This window comes from Gymnodraco acuticeps, unplaced genomic scaffold, assembly GCF_902827175.1.
Source record: "Gymnodraco acuticeps unplaced genomic scaffold, fGymAcu1.1, whole genome shotgun sequence".
Taxonomy (NCBI): domain Eukaryota; kingdom Metazoa; phylum Chordata; class Actinopteri; order Perciformes; family Bathydraconidae; genus Gymnodraco; species Gymnodraco acuticeps.
The window spans coordinates 2296712-2322738 of record NW_022992177.1 but is presented as its reverse complement, the minus strand read 5'-3'; the positions used below and the strand labels follow the sequence as shown (position 1 = coordinate 2322738).

At 41.4% G+C, this 26027-nt stretch overlaps 1 protein-coding gene across 2 annotated transcripts in view; it reads right to left on the bottom strand.

Moving 5' to 3' along the window:
* The window catches only part of syt7a (synaptotagmin VIIa), an 89469-nt gene extending 66360 nt beyond the window's left edge, over nt 1-23109 (bottom strand). Inside the window, exon 1 of one of the 2 annotated variants that reach the window (XM_034204997.1) lies at nt 22902-23109. In XM_034204997.1, the coding sequence (XP_034060888.1) occupies nt 22902-22935 (34 nt within the window). In that variant the 5' untranslated portion in view covers nt 22936-23109. The remainder of the gene's footprint in view (nt 1-22901) is intronic. The other variant, XM_034204998.1, reaches the window with a different exon arrangement.
* Between the last annotated feature and the right edge of the window lie 2918 nt (nt 23110-26027).

Sequence of the window (26027 nt, the reverse complement as noted above, 5' to 3'; positions counted from 1 at the left end):
GAGAGTAAAAAATAACAATGTATCACTTTTGAACCCTCTGACCCCTTCCAGCCTCCACTTTCACTGCCAGGTGCAGGGTGTCTGTCTGTCTGTCTGTCTTTTTGTGTGTGGAAAATGATGATATATATATATATACTGTATATCGCATTTGAACCCTCTGACCCCTTCAAGCCTCCACTTTCACTGGTGTGTGTGTGTGTGTGTGTATATTTCTGACCCCTTTTAGCATCCACTTTCACTGCCGGGTCAAATTGACCCGAATACCATCTCTGTGATATAGACATGTAGGGGGGGGTTCCAAATGCATGACATGAACCATTTTCATTTTACTTGTTTATTACACTAATTAAGGTAAGTAGAAGAAGTTTCATACAAAAAAAATATTTGAAAGTATTTTTCGTAGATTTTCAAACTTTCAAACGGGTCAATTTGACCCTGAATGTAACAGGAGGGTTAAGGATTTTTGGGAGATGGCCCTGTGGGCCATCTAAGCTAATTTACAGATGGCCCTGAGCCCAATAGAGGTTGCCCTGAAAAATGCGCGCGGACGAAATGAGGGTTTGGGGGGGGCTAGAAAATTTAGATTTTTGCAGGTCTTAGATGCTGTCTGGTGCATTCTCTAGACTGAATTATAAGATGAACCACCACAATATTGTATTGTACAATTTCAATTTTATTCTTCATTTCACTTGTTTGTTTGTTCTTGTTTGTGTTTGCTCGCTTGCATGCCCTGCATAGCTATAATAAATACTTAAGTTGTTGGTCAAGACACTTTCCATCTGATGAAGGCAAATGCCTTCCCAGATGTGAAAAAGTAGAAAACATTACATTCAGTTATAACTGTCAAAACAAGCGCAATACCGCTTCAGTTGCGCCACTTATGTGACAGACAAGAATAGTCAATTCTAATGTCTAACGGTACGTCCACACTGCAGCTTTAGACGAATCTTCCACCGCTTCCAACGCTTCTCTGCCCATTGACTTTGAATGGGGATGACGTCACTTTGCCTCGCTTTTCGCCGAAATGCATTGTGGGGGAGCGAAGCGAAGATTTCAAGGATTTCCAGGATTCAAAAGTTGAGCAATGTTCAACTTTTGAAGCTGAGCTGGAAGCGTCAGCCAATCAAATCCTGTTTATGCAAATCTGACAGTAGAAGCGCTAGCCAATCAAACCGCGTGTAAGCAGGGAGAACCAGACCGCAGTTCATTTCCTCATATTCCAAACGAGAAATTGCGGTAGCAAATCACCCGGTTCTTTACGACCAGAACTATTAACGGGATACAAACCGGAGGAACCAGGCATGGAGGGAGGTGGCAGAGACAGTGGGTGAAACTGGTTGGTTTTCGCCTGTTTGGGGAGTTTATATATATAGCCTATATATATTGCTCGCATAAAATCCCCGGGGTTTTATGCTTTGTATGTCGGGGGCGGGAGATTCATGTGATTGGTTGTTGGTCGCGTTGCTCGCAAAAAATCCCCAAGCTTTCAGACACGCCCAGCTCCAAGCTTTTCAAGATTTTTGAAAAGCTGTTGTGTGGACGTACCGTAACACTTAATGTGGAGAAAGAGATGTCCTGTATGGGTTGATTGTGCGTTGATCTGTTGGTAATGCCTTGGGGTTCCGGTGGGCATGCAACAAATGCATAATGCTGCGCTATACTTTGTGGCCTCACCCAGTTGCATGGCGACACTTATTGTTTAGGTGTCTTTTAATAAGCAGGTAGTCCTATCACTAGCTAGAACTAGCTGGATCTGATCGATATGGACATAAACGCGAGTGAAGTCTAATCTGACGGGAGAGAGAGATCAGCTGCTGCTGACGAGTCGACACGCAGTTCTGCATGATCACATGCAGCGGTGAGCGGAACAAAACACACACTTCAGGTTAGAATATCACACGTAGGGCCTAGCTATTTTTATTACCTCTCAAACTACCTAAACTAGTTATAGATATGTTTAGTTTTACTGTCGGGTCACTCATTACTGGATCCGCGAGCTGCATGATACTGGCATAATAGATTGCCCGATCGGGCAACCAGCAGGTGAGGCTTCATTGCCCGAGCTAAATACTAGATGGCCCCGGGCCATCGGGCAGTCGTTAATGTCGAGCCTTGAAATGATACGTTGTTTCATAGTTCTGCATAAAATAAATGACTTCTCCATCTGCCTCAACTGTACTAAGTGCTCGTTGTGAAACATGGTAAACATATCGGCTAGAATGGAAGTGGGCATATTCACCATGATGTCACCCATTGGTTTGTGGACTGCCGTTTAAAGTCTCAAGTTTGGAATTCTTAGTTAAGGAGCTTTGTAAAACTGTTAACTAACTGTTATGGTCTGGAAAGGGTTGAAACTATAAGACAAAAACAAGGAAAACACAGTGGTAACGGTCTGTCAGATGGTAACAAAGCCCTGAAGCCTACCCTGCTTTATAGTTTGTTTTACTTTAAAAGGGTTCCATTTAGAAAACATATCATTCTCTATTGAAGAAGATTCAAAACCAGAAATTGAGGCCATAAACATGTCATACAAATATTTACTGAGATAATAATTCAAGTGACAAGCAGGGGCGCCGCCAGGGATTTTGGGCCCCATGAAAAGATATCACATTGGGCCCCACCACTAGGCCCAGGCCATGCCAACCAAGCACAATGCTGTAACCACACCTCCAGAACCCAACCGACTCATTTATGCTTTAAATAACTCTACCTGTACAGGCTTGCATCTATCTTGTAGTCCAATACTAACTGCACAATATTTACTGACACTGAGCTGTGAACATATAACACTGTGCAGACTGCAAATTCTACTGCAACATTTTGCTGTAGAATTCACTATTTGATATAACACTAACATTCCTGACAATAGACCTCAATAGTCATCTTTTATGGTGTACATGCCTTTTTAATAAAAAAAATGTAATGGAACATTCAAAAATCAAAATAAATATAACTTAAAGGTGGGGTAGGTAAGTTTCAGAAACCGGCTCGAGTGCACTAAAATTTGAAAGTACACAGCCGAAAAGAATCCGCCCCTTCCTTCAGACTTCCTTACAGAGCACCTCCTCCAACACACATGACGTCAGCAGACTGGTGAAAGTGGCCGCCTGTTGCTGGTGAGTCATTGAAGCAATATGGTCTAGCTGCGGCCCCTGCGGCCGCGGACAGTACACAACACTACACGACACTACACGACACGCCCACCTGACACGACACTACGGTGGCTAGACCCTTCTCCATTGAAGTACTGCTGCAATGCACGCCCCATGACGGCACGCCCAATGAGGGCACGAGATACATTTGTGCGTGCACAAGATGGAAGGCTGACAGACAGGGCAGCAATCCAATCCGTTTAGCCGGGCCGGCTAAAAAAAAAAGTTTTCATTTTGTATAATCATTTTTGCGTAAAGATGGCACTCAAGGGCACACTAGTGGTGGTGTTCCTGGCGGGATTTGAACTCACAGCCTTCCGATCTTCAGCCCACCTCACTATCCATTAGATCAATCACTACCCTCTCAAATGGAAATATGTGTTTACATAAATGGTGACCACACCGTTTGAGACCCACTGAGAACTTAAACTAAGTTAACTATCTAAACACTCAGAGAGTCCTTTACCTCACCTGAGCTGAGGTTATCCCGAGCTTGAATGACACACAGAGACCAATCAAGGGCTTTGATTTATGATCTCTATGACAGTGGCCATGTTGGCAGGCCACATCATGTAGACAGCCAGTCACCCTGTGTGAGGCAGGCCACTTAACGAGGCGAGATCAGAGCAAGGGAGCGAGGGATCATTGTCCACAAGTTAATCGATCGCAGATGGCGTCGTGGTCACGGACGAATACAAAAAAAAAAAATACAAAAAAAACTTATCAAAAAAAATAATAAAAAAATGGGTCGCGAAATATACCTGGGCGGCCCGCCCAAGTATAGTCTATGTGTGGGAAACCCTGTGGTGATGCTAAATCAGAGCTTACCTACCCCACCTTTAATGTCAGCAAAACATTACAATTATTATTTACAATGGACTAAGCTTAGCTAACAGACTAATTTCCACCACTCATGGACCACACCCACCTTTTCTTTTGAAAAACTGGGTGACATACTGTCGCCCTTTAGTCCCTCTCTCTTGTCTTTCTCTCCTTTATTTTCTTTCTCGAAAGCCTGACTTTGTTAGTCGTTGAGACATCGTACACACGTAAGTAGGCCTACTAGCATTCCTCCTCACATGCTCTCACTTTCTGCTAGAAAGGGCCCCGCACAGCGTTTGGAGGCAGGACCAAACCATTACATGTAAATAGAGGGGGGTGTTCGATGCTTTGGATAATTAACTTTTGGAAGAAAAAAAGTTAAATGAATCGTAAGTTTCATGAGTACATTATCAACATTACGTAATATTAATGTTAATTATTGATGATTGATGAAAGGTTACTTAAACATTTTTTCTTAATGTTCTAAAAATGTTTGGGGCCCCTGTCAGTCACGGGCCCTTAGAATCGTCCTAACTTTTCACCCCCTGGTGACAAGTATGGACATTTTATGATATACTTCGATAGAATCTAAATACTTTTTGCAACCAGTGGAGTCATCCCATAGTGGCCACTAGAAAGAAGGCAAGTTTTGCATCTGCTTCACTTTTCAGACCCAAAGATTGCCACTTGGTACTGATATACAAAGCACCATCTCTAACATGGCTGTTGACTCCCAATATATATTTTTTTACATTATTTCACATGATATCATAAATATTGCCTCAAGAACGTAAGCGCTATGTGGACATTTAAACACACCACTTCTATTTGAAAATCAGTGGCTATTCACACGTTAATGGAATGGTTTTAAACAAATCACTGACAGTTATCTGATGGGTATGTGTAAAGTGGTTAGCATTATACCATTTGAAGAAACTAATTGATGCACAGATGTAATGTTCAAGGGGGAGAATGTGTGTGTGGGCATGTGTCCATGCCTATTTGTGTAATTGTTACAACGTGTGCTCACTTAGCCAGTGGATGCAGGGTGATTCACCAGGCTGTTCTGGAGGATTCCTGCGTGGGCTGACAGTCGTGGAGGACAGGTCCTGAGACGAGGGAGAGCCGGGGGAAGAGGAACAGGAGGAGAATGGCACAAACGGTACAAAGATTTCTGCAATGACCCTGCGACCTCTTGTCTCCAGTGACCGATGAAATGACAAGTGTCACTCTCACAGCGTTGATGCACGATGTATGGCTCAGTGGTCATAAATGGATGACATAATAATAAGCGGCGGGAGGGGACTGACGTTTCACTCCATCCTGCATCTGGCCTGGAGAGATTGTGCAAACCTTTGCTCAAAAAGCACCCAAAATAGGATTAGTCCAGAGCATGTTGGGACTGCCAGCATGCCCTACCTCCAGGCTGTGCCAGTTGGGGCTCTGGAGTGGGGGGGGGGGTGGGAGACGACGCGTAAGGCTGGCTATGGCCGTGCAACCGAGCCGGAGGAAGACAGTGAGCAAGCATAGGCACGCAGGCCTAAAGATGCTTTTTCATTAGCCTGCTTTCCACTGCAAAGCCAAAAGTAAAACGAGAGGACTTGCTCATTACTCAAATAACCAATTCCCCCCCTAAAACAACTATAAATCTTCACTCACTGTGGTGCTGACAGTAATATTTGCCAAGTGGGTTATAGATTGATAAGAACTAATCATGTTTTTATATTACATATTATTTCTACCTTTTACAGCTGGCCATGATGCTGACAGATTCTCCTTGGCCTTATTGTTGTGGCTAGTGGGCCATAATCCTGTCAGAGAACGGCCTTCTGCGTGTGTTTCATTCCCTGTTCAGACCCACTGTATCCACAAAGTGTCTCGATTGAGCTGCAAATCACACTTGGCATCTGAATGTGTCATAAAGTGACTACTTTGCTTCCTGGCTCACATTAGATTTTGTTTGTGGTAAACTGCAACCGCTGCCGAACAGAAAAACATTTGTGCTGCTCAGACACAGAGAAAAGACGTGCTGTTTGATACTTTCATGAAGCCACTTCAAAACCCTGCCCATGCACTTTGCCACAAACAAACATTTCGTTGTGCTGTATACATGTCGTACACAGATGGGAATGAACCCCTGACCCTTTCTTTACGTTACATTGAATATGCAGTCACATGCATCGCGGACCCCCCCTGAATGCTGTTTGAGTGATTAAATCACAGGAGAGCCTTAAAGCTGTTTGGATGCAATTGCACCTGTGTTTAGAGCTGCTCACTGGTGATCAGATAAGATGTATTTTGGTTCTAAATGCAAACAGAGCTTCAATAAGGAAGGTCAGTCACGCACATAGACCTGAGGTCTCAGCAATCCCCTGAGCAAAAACCCATTCACTTTTACGAGAATCATTCCTTGCAGAAATCTGTGATTTTGAAAGATTATTCACATTATCATCCAACTGGGGATAGTATTATTGTTAATGTTATTGCAGATTGTGAATGAACATTTCTTTATCTGGAAATCTTGAATATCCTCACAACTTGTACAAACTACTACTACTTGACCCTGAAACTGCCTATCAAGGTAAAGAAATATACTTTCTGCTTATTCATGCAAGGTTGCCCTTTGATTTATGATTTAGGAATGTTTCATTGTTTGTTTTTACTGAGAAATTCTAGCAAGATTCAGTGCGTCCTATGTACAATAAATCGAATGCAATATAAATATTAGTTTCTGACAAAATGTAAGGTTAAGTAAATAAAGTATGTGTTAGTGAAATGTTAAGAGTTTTGAGCATATTTTGACTATTATCAATCAAGGTCAGAACATTTTGCCAGATAGATTGTGAAATGAAATGTTCATATGATCGCATGCCTACATGCAACTGTTTCTGGCCAACAGTGTATAACTGTATAATGCACTATTACCTTAGCTTACAGTCTAGTTGCCAGGCTTAATATGTTGTAGATTAAGAATAACAAAGCAAAGTGCAACATCTGTGAATGAAAACTGGCCAGGTGGTTCAACATGTGGCTTAATCAGATAGGCAGGTCACAGCGTTCAACAGGTGGAGCATCAAGTGCACAAACAGGCCTGATATTACAACTTAACGTCCAGCAGCACCGCCTTAAACCAATAAAACAGCACGACAATGGCTGCATGCAGCGGATGTTCTTTCCCCATCAGTGCACAAAGTAATAACCTCAGGTCAGCACTATAAAGATGATCATACGCTCCAATATAACCACCACACAAGACACATTAAAGCTCATAAGAGGCTTTTCTGAAAACCCAAGCATCAAACGAGCATCAAACATTGTGCATGTTTGGGTTTGTGTTCTTTACAACCTTTAAGATAATTTGTTTCTCTACTGGAATATTACCAATTTAACCTAAAATGAAAACCATGTAATTAAAATTAAACTTGATTATATGATATCAGATTTTAAACACAATTATCATGATAATTTTATCGGGATACATTTGAAAAAAAAACTATAATGATAATATCAGCCAAATGTATCTTTAAAGTTGTTTATTGTGTGTTTTGTTTATTTTCTTGACAATTTATTAGACTCATTTGTGTATGGGCCCTTAAGGGAGAGCAACAAAGTTAAAATAAAAGGGAACTTTTTAGGAGTTGCCAGATTATTTAAATTAACGGATATGTACTATTTACATAAGGATATATTTACTTTTACTTTTGTGATGTCCTCATGAACGGGGTTTTACCTTGCCCTCTTTAAACATCTTTTGTTTCCTCATCTACCTAAACCAGGACATGTTATCTCTTAGATACTGTTTACTTTAAAAGAGGAATTTTATCATGCACATCCAGCCTGTCAAATCGGTCTGATGCACATTACATAAAGTGCTGCAAACAGTGGGTAGTAAACAGAGGGAGAAGAATCTCAAAACACTGTTTAGTACAAGAAGAAGAAAATGAAGAGAAAATTGGAGCAGCCAATAGGCCACAAGAAGCCTTTTTCAGTGAACTTCCCGAAGCTATTCAGCTCACACACACTGCACACCCCCTCCTCTCCCAACCACTCTCATTCTATCAGTCCTGCAAATATTTTAACATTTCAACGGTAATCGTGAGTACTAGGCTGGCCGTTTATGAGATGCAAATATGACAGATACAGAATTATATATTTAACACAAATAGCCTATTACGTTTTATTAATATTTCAGACGAGTGCAGGAGATGGTGTGAACGTGGCTCTGGGAGATCGACTGAAACGGAAGTGAGAGAAAAAATCTGTCTGCACTGAATGATAATATTCCCACTGTTATTAAAAACAGAGCTCATCATTTTTTACCCCTCACACACAAATATGTTACACTACACGAGGGACTGGTGGTATACGACACATGTCACGTGTTTGCAGTTGAGGTAAAGCTTATAAACCACAAAATGCTATGGATTCATGTATAGGCTCGACTATATAGCCTTGGGCGACTCATGATTTATACATGATGGTATGTCTCATGTCAATAGAGCCTGCGTGAACCTTACTTAATGAGGTTTGTCAGGCGCTTTAAGAAAGAGGAAGACTGTCGGAAGAAGCTGGGAGCCACATGCCTGTCAATCCTCAGCCATGTCTGATGTGCAGTCATTCTGCGTTTGCCTCAGAGACAGAGGCTGTTCAGTGGGGCAGCTCAGTGCAGCCATCATCAAATATGAACGGTGATTTTAAGAAATGCTAAAACAATCCTAATTATAAACATTCTCTCTAATCAGCATCAGTTTCTCACAGCTGTTCTCGTGCAAACATTTTACCTCCTCTAGCTCCACGCTCAGCGCTTCCTCCTGCGCATCTGTGGCTTTTGCTCATTTCTCCCACTTTGCCCTCACCTCCTCCCTCTGTTGCTCTCTAATTAAGCAGTGTGTTTTAGAGGGCAATGGACTCACAGACAAGGGAGGAACTGAGATTCCCGAGGGAAAGATGGTGTGAAAGCAGATACTATGACGTCCTATGCAAGCATTAGCCCTCTCTATGATAGCTCAATTAACAAATGAAGACCTCCATCATCTCGTTAAGAGAGTGCTGACCGTCACCAATGGGCAAACAATACGTTGTCATTATCAAGTGGATAATCACATATTAGAAAACATAATTTAGCACAATCAGTCTCATATAGCGGCTCAAAAACATTACCACCCAGAATGGGCATCGCCACAGGCAGGATGCTGTGTAGAGTCAGCACTTTGCATGATATCATGACAATTATTTTATAGTGTTTTTGGCATTCAGGCTTCTTGTTTCGATTATGTAATCAACATGCTTATTTTGGTGGTGAGTGAGCTGAATCACAGTGCATTCTGGGAGCTCTGTGTTTGAGCCGCATGTTTGTTCTTCCAGGCTGTGCAGCAGGACGCTCCATATACCCAAATATCCTGGAACACACCATGGGACTGGAAAGTCAAGATGTGTCTGTTTACTTGTGCAAATGCATGTCTGTGAGCATTTGAACGTGTGCCAACTCAGCGGGCAAATAGACTCCAACAGTGAGTGACCAAATATTGAAATATCACCCAATGTCAAGACTATTGGAGTGCATAATTGTACGCCTTTTATGACTCATTAAGGCTATCAATGGCCACTCCCAAGTATGAGAGCCATAATGACTGAGAAAAGGTCTCAGGGCGCAAGGAATTAATCAATGAATGTTGCCTACATGAAAAATGATCCGAGGATGTTGAAAGGCCCTGCTGTTCATTAGTATGAGTGGGAAAAACAGTGAGAGATATTTCTACACCATATCAGATTGTGGACCAGTGGCACAAAAGGCATATTTGAGCTTTGAGGCCCAGACCAATCAGAAATGTATGCTTGGGCGAGCCAGCCCAATCTGGTGTGTCTCAGCTCTGAGTCTGGGGGTGATCTCTCGGCTCACTCCCATGCATGCACAATTGCTTGCATCCAATTCATTGTGCTCTCCAGCTGCATCAATTCACACCGCTGCCAAGCCTGCATCCGCAAAAAGTTAGATGACTGTTGGGGAATCCGGGGGAGCAACAAAAACAGTAATCCAGATCATTTTGGGAGATGGAGTAGTTGGAGAGAGAACAATAACAAGAGCCTCCCAGCTGCTGGTATTGGTAAATCAAAACTTGTTGTGTTCATAACAGGTACTCAGTTACACTGTTATTGGGGTAGGTAATTGCTTTTCTTAGCTAAACTAAAGCTGATGAATCTTAAAGCCCCTAAGAAAACCCTCCTATAGTTACCCATTTCCTAATCAGTCACATTAACACATATTTGAGTTGGGACTGAGTATTTGTTTTGTCAGCATCAGTTTTTCCCAAATCATCTGTCCCTCCTGCCTGGGCTCATTACTCCCTGTTCTGCCTGCCCCTCCCTCTCATACTCCCTCCATCATGTTCTTTACTAGAAGCAGAGGGATACCAAAAGCACAAAAGACACATTTTAAAATGCCTTATTTGCCCAAATTATTAGAAAGAACTAAAGCAGATATGAAACATGATAACTGTGTAAATGTGTCAACTTGAATATCAAGAGTCCCAAATAAAAAAGATCAAAATGAGGACTTACTGAGAGCTAAAAATCTTTCTATCGTCATCACTACAGGTTTAATTAAAGCATGACTGCAAATAGAGATGTGTGTGGACTCTCACCACATACACATGTGCTGAGAGTCCACACACATCCCTATGTTGAATCATTTTCATGAACCAGCCCTTACAGAACAATAGCTCAATTGTCTTCATCTACTGGCTGGTATCTGTAGGTTTGTACCAACTAGTCCTGATGCAACCACAAAGTGAGAACAGCTCTAACGAAGGGAAGTGATGCAGGGACACAGCAAGCGCTCGCTGGCATTTTAACCTCACCCTGTCAAGCTCTCTCCCTGGCTCAAGCGCAGGGAGACAGACGGCTGATCCATCAGTTATTGTAGCCACAGTTATGGAACAGTGAGTGGACTTAATCCAGGGAGAGGGCCTACCTACAGCTAGGTAGATAAGTCAAATGAAGGAAAAATATGCCTTGCCCCGCTGGTCACCAGTGAAGCAAGGTAATAGGGAGATGAGGAAGGAAAGAGGAAGGAGGAACGAGGGAGAAACGCTCAGGCAGCCAAGCTGAGGAGATGGCACTCATACAGCCCAATCTGTCAGTCTGACTACCTTGCCAGATACAGGGTAGCTCATACAAAATCACACACTTTTTTGCTAAATACCAAGAGACAGTGCTGCTGAACACACAAACACTTGCGCACATACACAAACTCGAGGAACACGCTGTACTGAAGCAAACAGTGTGGTACATCTCCTTAAAAAACATTTACTAGCAAAAATGCATTACTTTTCAGATGTTCACCTGTCTACTCGTTACTCCTGTCCAAATCTACTTCAGCACTGCCTGCAACACCTTGCTTAAAGCCCACCCTTGTCTACTGAGACCTTGTGCCACATTCTCATAAATTCTCCCTTTAGTTCTACAAGATTTAATGTCACAGTCACTATGCACTTTAGTTGGGCTATCTTGCTACTTGTGTTTATAATGCATGTTGTTTATTTGTACCTGCTCCAGTCACTGTTCACCTTTAAGAGTAGTTGCACAACTCCAGAATATATGGTTCGAAATAGGGTTACACAATATATCGTGTCGTGACGATAATCACGTTATGCGCATGCGCGATGTTGACGTCACAGGACGTGCAATAATTTGTTTTTATTTATTTTTGTTTTTAGGACGTGCGATATTAAGTAGGCAAATAAACTCAAACACGTCATGTTACAATTATTTTTGCTGCTTGCTACAAAAGGAAAACTCGCACGGCTCTCATGTCACCCCTCGATTCCACCGGGTCCGTCTGCGCCGCAGTTTTGGTCCGGCGTCATACCCTACCGGGTACGTTTCAGGAGCGTTTCAGAAGCATTTCAGAAGCGGAGCGTCTTGCGTGCCGGCTCGCAGTTTGTCGATTTGGGCATATTTCCTGGACAGGCTACTTTGTACAGACAAAGTTAATAATAATTGTAATATTCCAGTTATAAACAACATGAATCAAAGATGTGTTGGTGTATTTTAGTAGTAAAAAATGCATTCATCAACATAATTATTCTATATATATATATAATTTACACAGTGCCTGTAAACCGGAGGAGAACGCTGGCATTTCTCCTCCTACTTGAAAGACTACGGAGGGATAGGGTCTTCAGATTAGTTTATTTTGGGGATTGACTGGATGCTCTGACCGGTCCACTTCCTGCCCGGCGCTATGCAACGCCGAAAATATACTTGCATCCTATTTTTAGCGGAGCCCAGCGCCGAGACGCTTCTGAGCCGTAACGCGGCGCGTCTGGTGGAATAGCACCCATTGACTAGAGTGGCCGCGATATATGCGAACGCCGCGGCGCAGCCGTAACGCGGCCGTAACAGTGGAATCGAGGTTTCAGGGGTACTTGAGTGAGTGACATGCAGGCTCTGCATGCACAGGAAACCACCAATCACAACCATTCTTGATCAGATCATTAAGAGCAGGATAACCGAGCTAGCTCAGCTTGTTGCTCTGATATTTCGTCCAAACCACAGCACTGAGACTGCTCTTGTAAAGGTCTTCAATGACATCCACTTAAACACAGACAGTGGCAGAACTTCAGTGTTAGTATTATTAGATCTCAGTGCTGCGTTTGACACTGTTGACCACAACATATTACTAGACCGACTGGAAAACCGGGTGGGACTTTCATCAACAGTTCTAAATTGGTTTGAATCCTACTTAAAGGACAGAAAAAACTTTGTTTCTATAGGTAAATACACATCTGAGTTGACAAATATGACATGTGTGGTTCCTCAAGGCTCCATCTTGGGGCCTCTTCTCTTTAACATCTACATGCTACCACTGTCTCAGATAATGAAAAACATCAAAATAAGTTACCATAGCTATGCGGATGACACACACATTTAAATAACCATTTCACCAGGAGTCTATTCTCCAGTTAAAACACTGAGTAAGTGCATTGAACAAATCAATGACTGGATGTGTCAGAACTTTCTCCAATTAAACAAAGACAAAACTGAGGTAATGATTTTTGGAGCCAAGTCAGAACGTAAAAAAGTTAGCACTGAGCTTCAGTGTGCAATGTTCAAAACAACAGATAAAGCCAGAAATATAGGTGTAGTCATGGACTCTGACCTGAGTTTCAACAGTCACATTAAAACAATTACTAAATCAGCCTACTAGGATTAAAAGACTAATGTCACAGCAGGATTTGGAAAAACTTGTCCATGCTTTTATCTTCAGTAGACTGGACTACTGTAATGGTGTCTTTACAGGTCTCACTAAAAAATCTATTAGAAAGCTGCAGCTGATTCAGAACACCGCTGCTCGAGTCCTCACTGACACTAAGAAAGTGGATCACATCACTCCAATTCTGAAGTCTTTACACTGGCTTCCTGTGTGTCAAATAGATTTAAAAAATAATCCTGCTGGTTTATAAAGCACTGAATGGTTTAGGCCCAAAATACATTTCTGATCTACTGCTAAATTATGAACCATCCAGATCTCTCAGGTCTTCAGGGACTGGTCAGCTTTCTGTCCCCAGTCTCAGAACTAAACATGGAGAAGCAGCGTTCAGTTATTATGCTCCAAACATCTGGAACAAACTGCCAGAAACCTGCAGGTCCGCTGCAACTCTTACTACTTTTAAATCCAGGATGAAGACTTATATTTTTGTCGCTACTTTTAATTGAAACTGAGCCGTTGTGTTCATCAGTAAAGTGGAACTTCTGTGTGAACTATACATATATTAAACTGCACTGTAACTTTTTATTCATGTACTTTTTATTCATGTATTTTTTCTTTTATTATCTTTTCTTTTTAATGACTGTTTTTAAATGTCTTTCATTTTTGTAAAGCACCTTGAATTGCCTTGTGTTGAAAGGTGCTATATAACTAAACTTGCCTTGATAACTTAATATCCAGAAGTCCGTGACTAAAATCCTTCATCCGGTTAAATATTGTAAACATAAATACCAATTGTATAGCATTAAAGTTCAAGAAAGGATGGTTTGCGGACAAGAAAAACTGTCTTTTCTTCAATTCCTGTATTTTTTCATATCGCAATATATATTGCAGGGGAAGAAAATATCGCAATGTCAGTTTTTTCCAATATCGTGCAGCCCTAGTTCGAAATAGTGAATATTTATGGTGACCAAATTGAGTGTTATTTCTAAATAAAAGACTGGATAGATATGTTGACTAGTATTAAAATAATTCATGTTTTGCTCAATCAAAGGGTTCCTAATTTCTTGCAATACTCATAAATTGGATTGTGTTTATGACCTCAATGAGATGATTATCTTTTACTGTATGAACTGGCATGCATTTCAATCAGTAAAATGTTTGCATGATTCTTAGGTAAACATCCCTGTGCTTCGTAAAAAAAAAAAATCATATTTAAAAATATGTTGGCACCTTAAGCGCATAACGTTAATGACTTTGGGCAGTTTTGTTTCGATCAAAGCTAAGGGTCGCGATGCTCTTGTGGATGGATGACGGTTATCAAGAAACTGTACAATATATCAGCAACGCCCCTGGTTTGATTCCAGCTGTGGACCTTTGCTGCACATCATACCCCTGCATGAATTTCTCCCCTTGTTTCCTGTCCGTCTCTATTCAATTAGCTGTCCAATATAATAATAGGGTCATTTGAACAGCAGCGTACATTTCAGGTCTGCAGGGTCTGTTTAAGATGAGTATAATTACACTGTATAGCTGTCAAAATGCTTTGAACCAATTATTACAGAAGCTATTACTCTCCATCTATGTAAACTCATGGTGTGGAAACATTAATGACTTCTTAGAAAATAGTAATGATGTCTATACAGTAAACACAATAATTCGACAAGAATTAGCTGGGAGTCTTCAACTGAATGTGATTGTGTGACCACTGGGGGTTCAATGTGAGGATTAGTGGTGGTGAATACGTTTTAGCATGACAGAGAGGAAGAGGGACATTTCTTCTTTTGAAAATATGGTGCACGAACACATTTCTTTTTAGGTTGGGTTTCATGAGGTACTTATCACCACACATTAGCATACAGTGTTTTCATTGCTTTACCAAAATCACACAATAAAACAAACAAACTATCAAAATATACAGTACATTTTATGTGTGGACCCTTGTTTTTATGTGTCTAAAATAAGCTTTGCTGTGGCCCCCGTGGAATGCAGTATATAGCTTATAGACTCCAGTACTTCTGTGTGTTTCTCAAAACGTGCGGGGTGCCCAACAAAATGTCCATGGTTCTCATGCAACCGCACGTCAAACTATCCACACGATCCCTTTAACGGCCCGTCCACACAGCGGCTTTGGAAAAAGCTTCCAACGCCGCTGTGTGGACGGGCCGTAAAACAGAGACTATGAAAAACAATGACAGTAAGAACTGAGAGTGACCTCAAGAGGCCACCTGCAGGGTGAACTCTTGACCTGCTCTTGACCTGCTGCATCATGCAAACACCATGGCTTCGGAGAGATTATGTCACAGAGCACCCATGCCAGCTGAGATCTTTCACGTCAGCACCTTGGTGCTCCAAAACATTATGGAAACTGCTCACACACGTAATCTCTCCTGGGTGTGAGATGTAAACAGGGCTAATGTGTTTGAAGAGACAGCAGTGATCACATTTCCAAGTGACTCCATGCATCCTGCTAGGATAACCGAATAAAGAATGTTCTCAGCAAACCACAATGCCGCTTTCAAAACACTTGATCCTAAGATGACAAGCACCGGGCTATCCATTATGCAATAGCCTCCCTTTCTCCAACACCACTCAAAACTATAGCTCTCTGGAAAGGATTAACAGTTTATTCCTCTTGCCTCCGCTTTCAGAGGACAGGAAGGTGGTAGGATGTACCTGCAGAGCTATTCGCATATACTTAACTAAATGCATTGTGGCATCTTTAAAAGTGGTAGCTGCAACAAGACAGCAGGGGTCATCAAGTGGTGAGTGGGGGGGCAACAGAGAGGATAAGAGAAAAAGACTGCAAAGACAACATGGACCAACACAACGGGAATGCATACATGGAAAGGTCCACTACAAATACAGGCAGATATTCATACATTTGACCCCAAGACTGCCTCTGGTTCAACTATGTTAAAATGTATTAAGCCATTCCTGACATAAATAGAGGGTTGAGGAGACTATTAATTATCAAAAGAGTGTTGTGAAGCTTTATTACAAGCATTTTTCATCTTTCTCTTTCCCTCCTCTGCCTCCTTTATTTTCCCCTCCCCCATAACCAACCCAGACCAAACCAATCCGCCGTCATCAACCCTTCATTCTTTGTAGGCCTCCCATCCCCACTGTTTTTCCCTGAACACACACAGATATCCACGCAGGCCCTCCTCTCCTCTGTATGACCTTGACTGGCTAGCACTCCGGGGCCTGTTCTCTGCTTCTCTCTCTCCCATCTTTCCACACTCGCCTCCACTCTATTGTCTGCCTCTCTACCTCTTGCTTTCCATCACTCTTCCCCCGTCCGGCTGATGTTAACCAGTGCTGTCCTTTCCAGAGGAGAAAGGGACAGAACATGGCAGAGAAAGGAGAAGTAAAAGACCTCCCCCTCCTCCACAATCTGGTCAGCTGAGAGAGAGTCCAGCATAAGAACTATCAACAAGTCACTCATATGCATCCTGTCTTGTTTCTTACACTGTGTATTTTTCAAAAGTGTTCCATCATTCATTTATTATGAGGTCAAATAAGTGTTATCAAATCAAAAACTGATATCCAGCATTACCTAACACTAACTTCAAGCTATCCAAGCTGTATTTAAGCCATTCGGCAGGGTAATCAATAAAAACTCAAACTAAATGTCCCTCTTTACAGCTGTTATTTCTCTGCAGCGCATATTGCTTGATCATTCAAAGTGTGATTAGGCTTTGCTCTAATCAGCGGATACGACTTCCTGTTTCACCAGGGAGATGATGAGCTCTCAGTGTAACAGCAGGTCCACATCCGTGTTTCAATGCAGGTGCTCCTACAAAAGCATCTAATTGCCTCCATCGCTGCATTGTAGCCTGTTCCTCTGACTCCAGTGATCCTTGAGATGTTCCCAAAGGCTTAGCTCACAACATACATCTGTCTAATAAATTGGAGCTATTAGACTATCCATTCAAAAGTTAAATAACTTAAGCTCAAGAGACAGAGTGATCTATTAAATGTCAAACAGGCTTGCTACAACTACGCTGTTACTGTATGTAGCCTACCTTACATATCTAAAGGTCTCGCTGCGACTTTGTTCACCAATCTGATGTTCACAGATTGAATCCAATGCATTTGATTAAGGATTGTAGTAAAATATGACATTATAAAGAACTCTACATTGATATAAATAACGCAGCTATCAGGATTACAGAATAGCTTGCGGCATTATGCTTTACATAATATGGAAAAGATAAAAAGATTCTCTTAAAAAAATATCTCTGATAATATTCCTTTTTTACTTACTTACTTTACTACATAGAAATATTGTTTTGTTGTATGCAGCCACCGTTTAAATCATTTTGCTCTAAGAGGAGTTGACATTACAAGACTGCCACAGCATTGCCCACGGATAATTTCCCATCCTGCATTAGTAAAATAGCTATGAAAGTAGACAGACATCATCAATTTCTACAGGGCAATAATAACAAAGAGAATGGGAACTCCCAGTCTACGGCTGACACTTATACTTCACACCATGTTAGAGACTCAGTTCCACATTTAATTTCCTGAGCAGTTAAAAATGCTTTGATGCTTACAGAGAATTGTCATACATCCCCAAGCTAGTATAGAAAGAACTGCCAAACCAAGGGCATAATGTAGGCATTTTCAATAAGCTGTAAGTACCTACAGTAAATCAAACCTATACAAAGGCACTAACCACACCTTTAAATATGTTATTTAAGAGGTTACTGCTACCACCTGCCATTTTAGGAGAGACTAATCAAATCCAAATTGTATTGTGTAATTTCAACAAGAGTCAATAGCCATGCTAGTAACTCTGTAAGGCTGCACAATGGAGCCTCATAAACATGCTAACATGCTCCCACTGCTAATGCGTTAGATTGTTTACCCCTGGCATGAGATTTAGGGTGTTTCTCAATGTCGAGGAAGGCTCCAGAGCCACTATTTCCAGGATGCTACGTCATCGAGTCCCGACGAAGGACTGTTTCAATGTCCAGGATCCTTGGATTTCTACCGAGGCTGGCGTACTTCGTTGCGGGAAATTTCGAGGCTGCACATTTGTATCCTCCGCGGTCTTAAAATCCCCACAATGCTTTGCGCACGGACCAATTTCCAAAATCTTTGGCGGAAATCGCGCTCCATTTAAGGAGGGGCTTCGCATATGACGCACACCTGCACACCTGTTAGCCTGTTCCACCATTATTCGTTTTCCGAGGCTAGGAAGGATTCTTGCCTGGCTTCTGAAGGACCTGACTCGGAAGACATTTCCTACCAAGGAAGTGTCCCTGACATTGAGAAACACCCTTAGACTCCGGCCCAAATGCAAGAGCAGCAACCCAATCAATAGGGAGCCTGGTGTATGACAATAAATCATATTCAAGTGGTAGGTAGTGTGGGGTGTCAGACAGAGTACAGGACCACACATCAAATAAATGTAGGGCAATTTGTCCCTGATGCACTAACTCTGTCTCATGACTTGGCACTACAAAAAGGAGGGGGATAACAAAATGTCCACACAGAGAAAGAAAACACTTTTTGCTTCAAGGCAAACAAGGGAAGCTACACAGATGTCTTCATTAATATTGTGACTGGGCTATTTAGGACTGGACTGAACAGACTTTGACTTTGCAGCAACACAACACAGGGTAACATTTTCTTAGGCTGAATTACTGATCCAGCTCTTGTTGTCAGTTATACAGATCAGGGTGATTACATGCATAATACATGAAGTCAGTCCACCACACGTCTACCCAAACCCAACCTGTACCTGCACCATTCGTCCTAGAATCAAATCGATCGGCATCAGCTCCTGTCCAACAAATCTACTTCAGTCACTTCATCAAAACGGTCATCAATAGATGGAGTTGGAAAGCTCTTCTTTACTTGTCCCCTGTCGTTTGACAAGATCAAACTGCACAGCGTTTCAGTTTAAAGTAAACCCTTCAGGTTCTGGCTTAAATTCCTGCTGAAGACGTGGGAATAGAAGTAAATCTTTGTAGAGCAGACATTTTACAAGTAGGGACGATCTTATTCTAGTGCACGGGGTGTTGATGCCACCCGCCTGGCAGATTTTTCACACTTGCCTGTGATGGTTAATAGGTTGAAGCACACTCCATCATGTCATGTGTAAAGCCTCAAACCAAGCCAACTTACATTTACTTAATTTACTAATGATGACACATAGCATCATTATCATTAATTAAGATAAAGTTAGAATTTAAATAATTTTGATAATGAAATGGTAAATTGACTGCAGTTATACTGTGCTTTTTTCAGTCTTTGTGACACATAAAAGTGCTTACATATATACAATCACACATTCACATGGAGGCAGAGTCTACCATACAATCACGTTTCAAGCAAAAAACTGCCAACTATTTGCTGTTTATCAAATATGAGGATTTGCTGCATTTCATTCTCCAATGATGTGGACCTGGTCTTTTGAAGGTTGGTGGAACAAAAACGTTTTTTTTTTTGTTTTTTTTCATCTTGGGTACCTTGGACTCAAGGAATTTAAATAGGAATGTTTTGCCATTTACTTGCATTTTAGAAAAAAAAGTAACTATACTATGTTTGTTGGAATAAGTAAAAATGAAAAGAACCATTACTAACCTACATTTAATGAACACACATCAATAAACTGTGGAATGGGCTTTTAATTGTCCTGTCTTTAAAAAGGTCAGTGGTTCTACATCTTCAGCATTTTCATACTGTTAATTTGCCTTTTCACCTGAAACGATTAGTTCCAAAAAGTAAATTCCTCTTTTTCACAAAAGCAACAGTAAAGCACAGCAAGTGATGACTGCTTCGCCAATCTCAAACACTTTGTCTGTCATTTTTTTGTTTCTGTTTCTGCACACATATTCTAAAGGACCCCCTTTAAAGAAGTCAAATACCTTTTTCTAAAATTATTCTCACCATGTTAAAAAAAAGTTGCCTCTAATATGTGGGCTGTTAGGTTTGCACATCCCCAGGTTGCCATTTAATGAACTACAATCAAACCCTTAAGGAGCCCACATGCTGCATTTTGAACATCAGTGAGCAGTCTAAATAGCCAGTGAATGTTTTCCAGTGGGTATAAATAAAGAGCCATTTAACTGTCTGCCTAAGAGACAATGGTAAGCCCAGCATTCATCCCTATTTATTTTGCACAATTTACTTTATTTTTAAGTTTAGTATAGATTGGAGCCCATACCCAGTCGTATTTCCGATGTTCAGTTGACAGTAGCCGGCGGTTGTGTGATTGTCAGGCTCACACATGATCAACCTGTTTGTCCTCAACCCCCTTTAATCCTCTGAGGCCATAATCGATATATCTCTCGTAGACCTTTTCTCCCTCTCCCTGCCACTCCACCTTGAGACGCGGTGTGAATTTAAAGGCCAGATCAGTGCGGCGAGGAAAACACCCGGCGGAAAGGAACACCCACTCACATAAATCAATTAAAAGCGTGCCAATCAGGTATTGTGCTCCTTTCTAAAAAGAATACCCCCAACACATTAGTAGCCAGTCAACTCATAACTTTACTGCTCTATTTGCAGTCCATTAATCGATGGAAGAGGTTATTCCAGCCTGCCGAATAACCACCAAGTCCTACAACAGGTTTAAATTCACTCAACATCTCAATGCTCCTACCTCACCCAACAACTGCCACTAACCAACATGACCTTCTGTATGGTGAAGTTCCATACATCATCTGTTATGCTCCAAACATTTTCCTTTGCATCTCTCTTTGACCTTCAACAAGAAAAAAGATCTAGCCACGCTAGCAGCTCTATAAACATTCTGTACTCAAAGGCTCAATGGTGCTTTGAGCTAAACATTATGTTGAAATGCTAACATGCACACAATGAGAATGCTAGCATGCCTATGTTCAGCATGTAATTGTTAAGTGTGTTGTAAACATAAAGGACATCTAAGGCTGATGGTAATGTCATTAGTTTTGTAAAGCATTGCAGTTTAAATGTTGACCAGATGGCACAAAATGAAAAGTCAGAGGCTCATAAAATGTTAAGGTCCAGAGATGTCAACCTGTTCAACCATGTCAGGGGATCAACAGATATTAGGACTCGTTGTCTGGAGTCTAATAGTTTCCTTGATTGGGGTTGCAGCTGACAGGGGCGTATCCAAAGGGGTGGACCAGATTTTTTAACAGATGACAATTTAAAGTAGATATCTGGAATGTGTCTGCAGTGTATTGGCGAGCAGCGCAGCTCGTGTTTTTCAAGAGTTCACACATTACACAGGAGCGCCGTTTTGCGAGCGCTTAGCTGATGCTGATTTGCCTCTGTCCTACGGATTTTATCTTTATCTGGAAAATCAGGGGTAAAGTAGTGTAGTGTGAACTATGCATAAGATTAAGCTCCTCAATAGGGAGTGGATCTCCATGTTGCTTGCCCAGAACAGACAAACCAAATTCTGCCGTGTTTTACCTCAAGGCCAACATAGGTTAAACTTAAACTCGCTTGGAAAGGGAGGGTTGAGTGGAGGGGTATTCAGTTGGTTGCAAACCTCAACGCATACTTCCCCTAAATCCTGAGTGCTGGAGCTTTTCTTTTCTTTCTTTTTTTTCGTGATGGGACTTATGTGGAGGTCAGTTTAAAGTGACCTTCCTGAGTTTTTTTTTACTGAATAGGACAAACATCTATTTAAATAACTTGTTCTGGACGTCAGTGTCACAATGTATTGCATCCTTTAAATTAAGAATGGATTGGAGCCTCTTTTTCTAAAGGGCTAGGTACATTTGTATTTCTGGCAACACACACAGGAGCTGCTCTCATTGTAAGCCACCTTCCTCTCCCTACCCACGGATGCTGCTGCTCGCACACATCCCCGTACAGTATCATGATGTTGTCCGTGTGTGGTGAGATCACATTTAACTCACATCACAGGGAAATTACAAAAATTGCTCCTCCCACTCCTCCTTTTGCTCCTTACGCTCCCCTCCTCCCCTTCCTCTTCCCCGGTCCTCGGTAGCAGCAGGTGTTATTCTCTCATAACCTGAAGATTTAGCTGGTAATTAGCATTACCTCTTAGCCCCAGAGAGTTATTCATGCTTCATGGTAACAGCAGGAGACACGACTCGAATGTGTTTCTGGGCACCCGAAGAGAGAAGAAATCACGCCTCAAAAACACGTGGGAGAGATTACTCAAATATGCCTCCTTTGTACCCTCTTTACCCCTCTCGCTGCTGCACGGTTATCGCTCCCCGTTAAGCAATCAGACCCATTACGGTACTCTTTTTTTGTGCATGATGTCTGAGGCTGTACAGCACCACAAATAAGCTTTATACTCTTGGGCTTCATTGTAGCTAGAAGCTTTGACCTTGTGTTATGTTGCCCTTAAGTAGGTATTGTAATTGTCTGAAACAATAACAACACAAGGCAATGCAAACCGGGAAAAATATGCATATGATAAAGTGGCTCTGTCCACAGGTTCACAATTAATCGTTCACGGTGCATTGGAATAAATGCACGATTTGGGCTAAATGATAAGCATCCTCCTAGGAGGCAATTAACTGATGTTACATAATGACAGCCCACACTTTACACTAACACAACCGGTGCATGTCAAAGGAGAAGGCTGTTTTTTTATAAGTAATACATGGTGTGGCAGTACATCCCCACCTCTTCATGCCAGTCAGCTCCAAGAGAAACAACGGGTCAGAAATGAAACACCTTGAAACTGTCAGGGTGCTCTCCGCAAAGAGTGGCATTTCTTGACAGGATCTTACCTTTGCTGTTGTGCTCTTCTCTGTTCAGATACATGGCTGTCACTTCACTCCGAGGCGTTGTCTGAATTATTTGTTGGTACTCCTCTGTATCGTGAACTCCGCTGATGTGGTTTGTAGTAGTAGCTGTTTATTGTTTTGTTGCTCCTCAACAGCCTCTCCTCTCCTCCTAGCGGATAGGTGGGCTGGTCTGAGACTCTCTCTCCCTCTATCTCTCTCTCGCACTCTCCCTCTTTCTCTCTTCTAACCACCGGTTCACTGTGGCTCAGAGGACAAAATGGGAAAAAGTGACTTTTTGCAGCTGCTGTTAAGAAGTAGCATATCTTTTCTCTGCTGCCACTTGTGATTATTGATTTGTTTGTGTATCCATGTGTCCGTTTGTATAGCTGTGCGTGTAATAAGGAGCTCAGTTGGATCCACCCATGGGATTTATACAAAGCTTGCACCCGAGTTGCATGGCTTGATTGGGAATCTCATTAGTGCTGGAAGAAGTATTCGGATTTTAATGAAGCAAAAGTGGAAAAGTACTCAATTACTTGCAGAAGTCCTACACTCAACGCCAGGCTTTACTTGCATCCAACATTAGTATGCATCATGCAGAAATGTTATATATTACATATTCAATATGAATGAGTGTAACAAAGATAATGTAGCCAAAGGGTCAAATAATAATAATTGAATAAATAACAATGAAACTAAAGTGAGAAAAAACATATTAGTGAAATAATTAGAGAAAAAGTTGCAATTCATAAAATCTACAAATAATAATTGAATTACCACAGTTTCTTTCTTATGTGTTTTGTTTATTTATACTTACATTCTTAAAAAATCCCATCATTAAACAGCAGTAGAGTCCTTTATTGTGATTCATTAGCGTTTCAATGTTGTACCTGGTCAACATAAAGCTGATTTTAGTTGCTTTATATCATTGTAACCGATTGCCAGCTATTTTAATAATTGATTAGTGATTTATCAAGAACAAATTAAAAAGCTTAGCTTCTCCTATGAGAGGATTTGTTGTGTTAATTAGCTGTATTTAATTTAAGACGTGTGCTGGATAAAACATTACATTTGTCACATCATAATTCCTCCTAAATTATTATTCTTATGAATGTTTGCTATTTGTCTGTGCCAATTTCTTTCAAAAGGCATCGTACTCATGCAAAGTACTAAAGTAAATGTATTGAGATATTATGCACTTTACCTCCTAAACTACAATGACAAACTAAACAAATAAGCAACAACATCCTGTGACAGTAAACGCTGATATAAGGAGAGACAAACCCACCTGGCCCTGTCACTTCAACCATGCTCAACCTGCTGCTTGTCCATATCCTCATCCCTTCACAAATGGTGGTCAGATGTTCCTGCATCATGAAGCTGTGTGTGAGTTTATTGACCACATTATTAGACCGCAGCCAGAGATTAAGAGCTCTTGAGGAGTAATTGTATGCGTCCTCTGCCAGTTTTTGATGCAAGGTGATGTGGCTGCTATGCAAATGCTTCCTAAATGAGATGCAAAAATTAGATGTAGATTATTCTAACACTCAGTATTCAGGCTGTCTTACATCACACATAGGCAGTAAGTGGTGAGGGAACAATGTGTCTGTGACCTTGACTTAGAAAATAAAATCCAGCAAGGAGGCAATTTAAAACAATTTCTTCAATTATTTTTCCTTCTTGTTCTCAGAGTACATTTCCAATTTGCAATGGGACTTCTTGTTACATGAAGCTGGCAGATGAAGGCATGGGACATTATAAAATAAATGGAATAAGTCATGACAGTTATTACAACTACTGCACAAGTCCAGCATTTAAATGTTTTAAACAGAAGTTGTGTAATCATGCTGTTATGAAATATGGGAAAAACGTACAGTGCATGCACATCAACCAATAACCTCTGACCTGAAATCTCTGCATCGCGCTCTGTGATGTTTTTATTGTACTTCCCAGCCTTTCAGTGTCTCTCACTGCGCCTGAGTAATGAGTAAGTTCTCCATATAAGCCTGAAAAATGGAAAGCTAATATTCCATTCAATCTTGTGGCTCTATGATATCACAGATTACAATTTAAAAGGATATGAATTGAGTCCTACTGTAGATGCAAATGCTGTGTGAGCAATATCGCAAATAACGGTTTGCCTGCGATTTGTCAATAAAGCTGGGAAGGTCATTTTCTCAAAGCATCCCGCAGTGATTTCCATTTGATTATATTTTGTTTTGAGCTGCGCTCAGTGCTATTTGTTCACAATTGAGAATAATTTGCCATTTATGAGGAGAGTTGTCTGACTAATTTGACCATGAGTCTTTTCCCAGATATCCCCCTCCTGTCCTCCCAGCATCCTTGTGCCTGTCACAGATGCATCTGTCTCCACTGGTATCTATAAATACCCCCTTCATACCCTTCAAAAACCTGATTCCCATTGATTTAGTGACCTATATACACATCAACACCATCCCCTCCCTTCCTCCGGCTCTCTGCTCCTTCTATCGATGGCCCTTCACTGTCTCCACCTCTGATTTCCTCTCCATCAATCTCACCCTTTAAACTCAATTTGAGACTAGCTTTTCCTCCACCTTCTCTCCTCCTCTGGCTAGAAAGCATGGAAGACTAATAATAGTTCATCGTGGAAGCTCAAGTCATGACACATGAAAGGGATGAGCATAAGAACAGTGGCTGGTTCTCATTTCTATATTTCAAAGTCTTCTCATTGTGGTAAACTGAGCCTTTTGCTAATCTCTCGAGTGTGTAAACACTGGCGTACAAAGTCTGATGAAAGGAGTCTCAGAGCCACACAATTCAATATGAAATCTGACTCTGGCTGAAATAAGACATGTGAACAATGAAAGAGAGATATAAAATGACAGCTGTGTGTGTGTGTGTGTGTGTGTGTGTGTGTGTGTGTGTGTGTGTGTGTGTGTGTGTGTGTGTGTGTGTGTGTGTGTGTGTGTGTGTGTGTGTGTGTGTGTGTGTGTGTGTGTGTGTGTGTGTGTGTGTGTGTGTGTGTGTGTGTGTGTGTGTGTGTGTGTGTGTGTGTGTGTGTGCATGTAGGGTTATATCTGAAGTTGCTAAGATTTCATTATACTTTAAAATAGCATTCTAGGTAACTAATGCTATAAACAACTATTT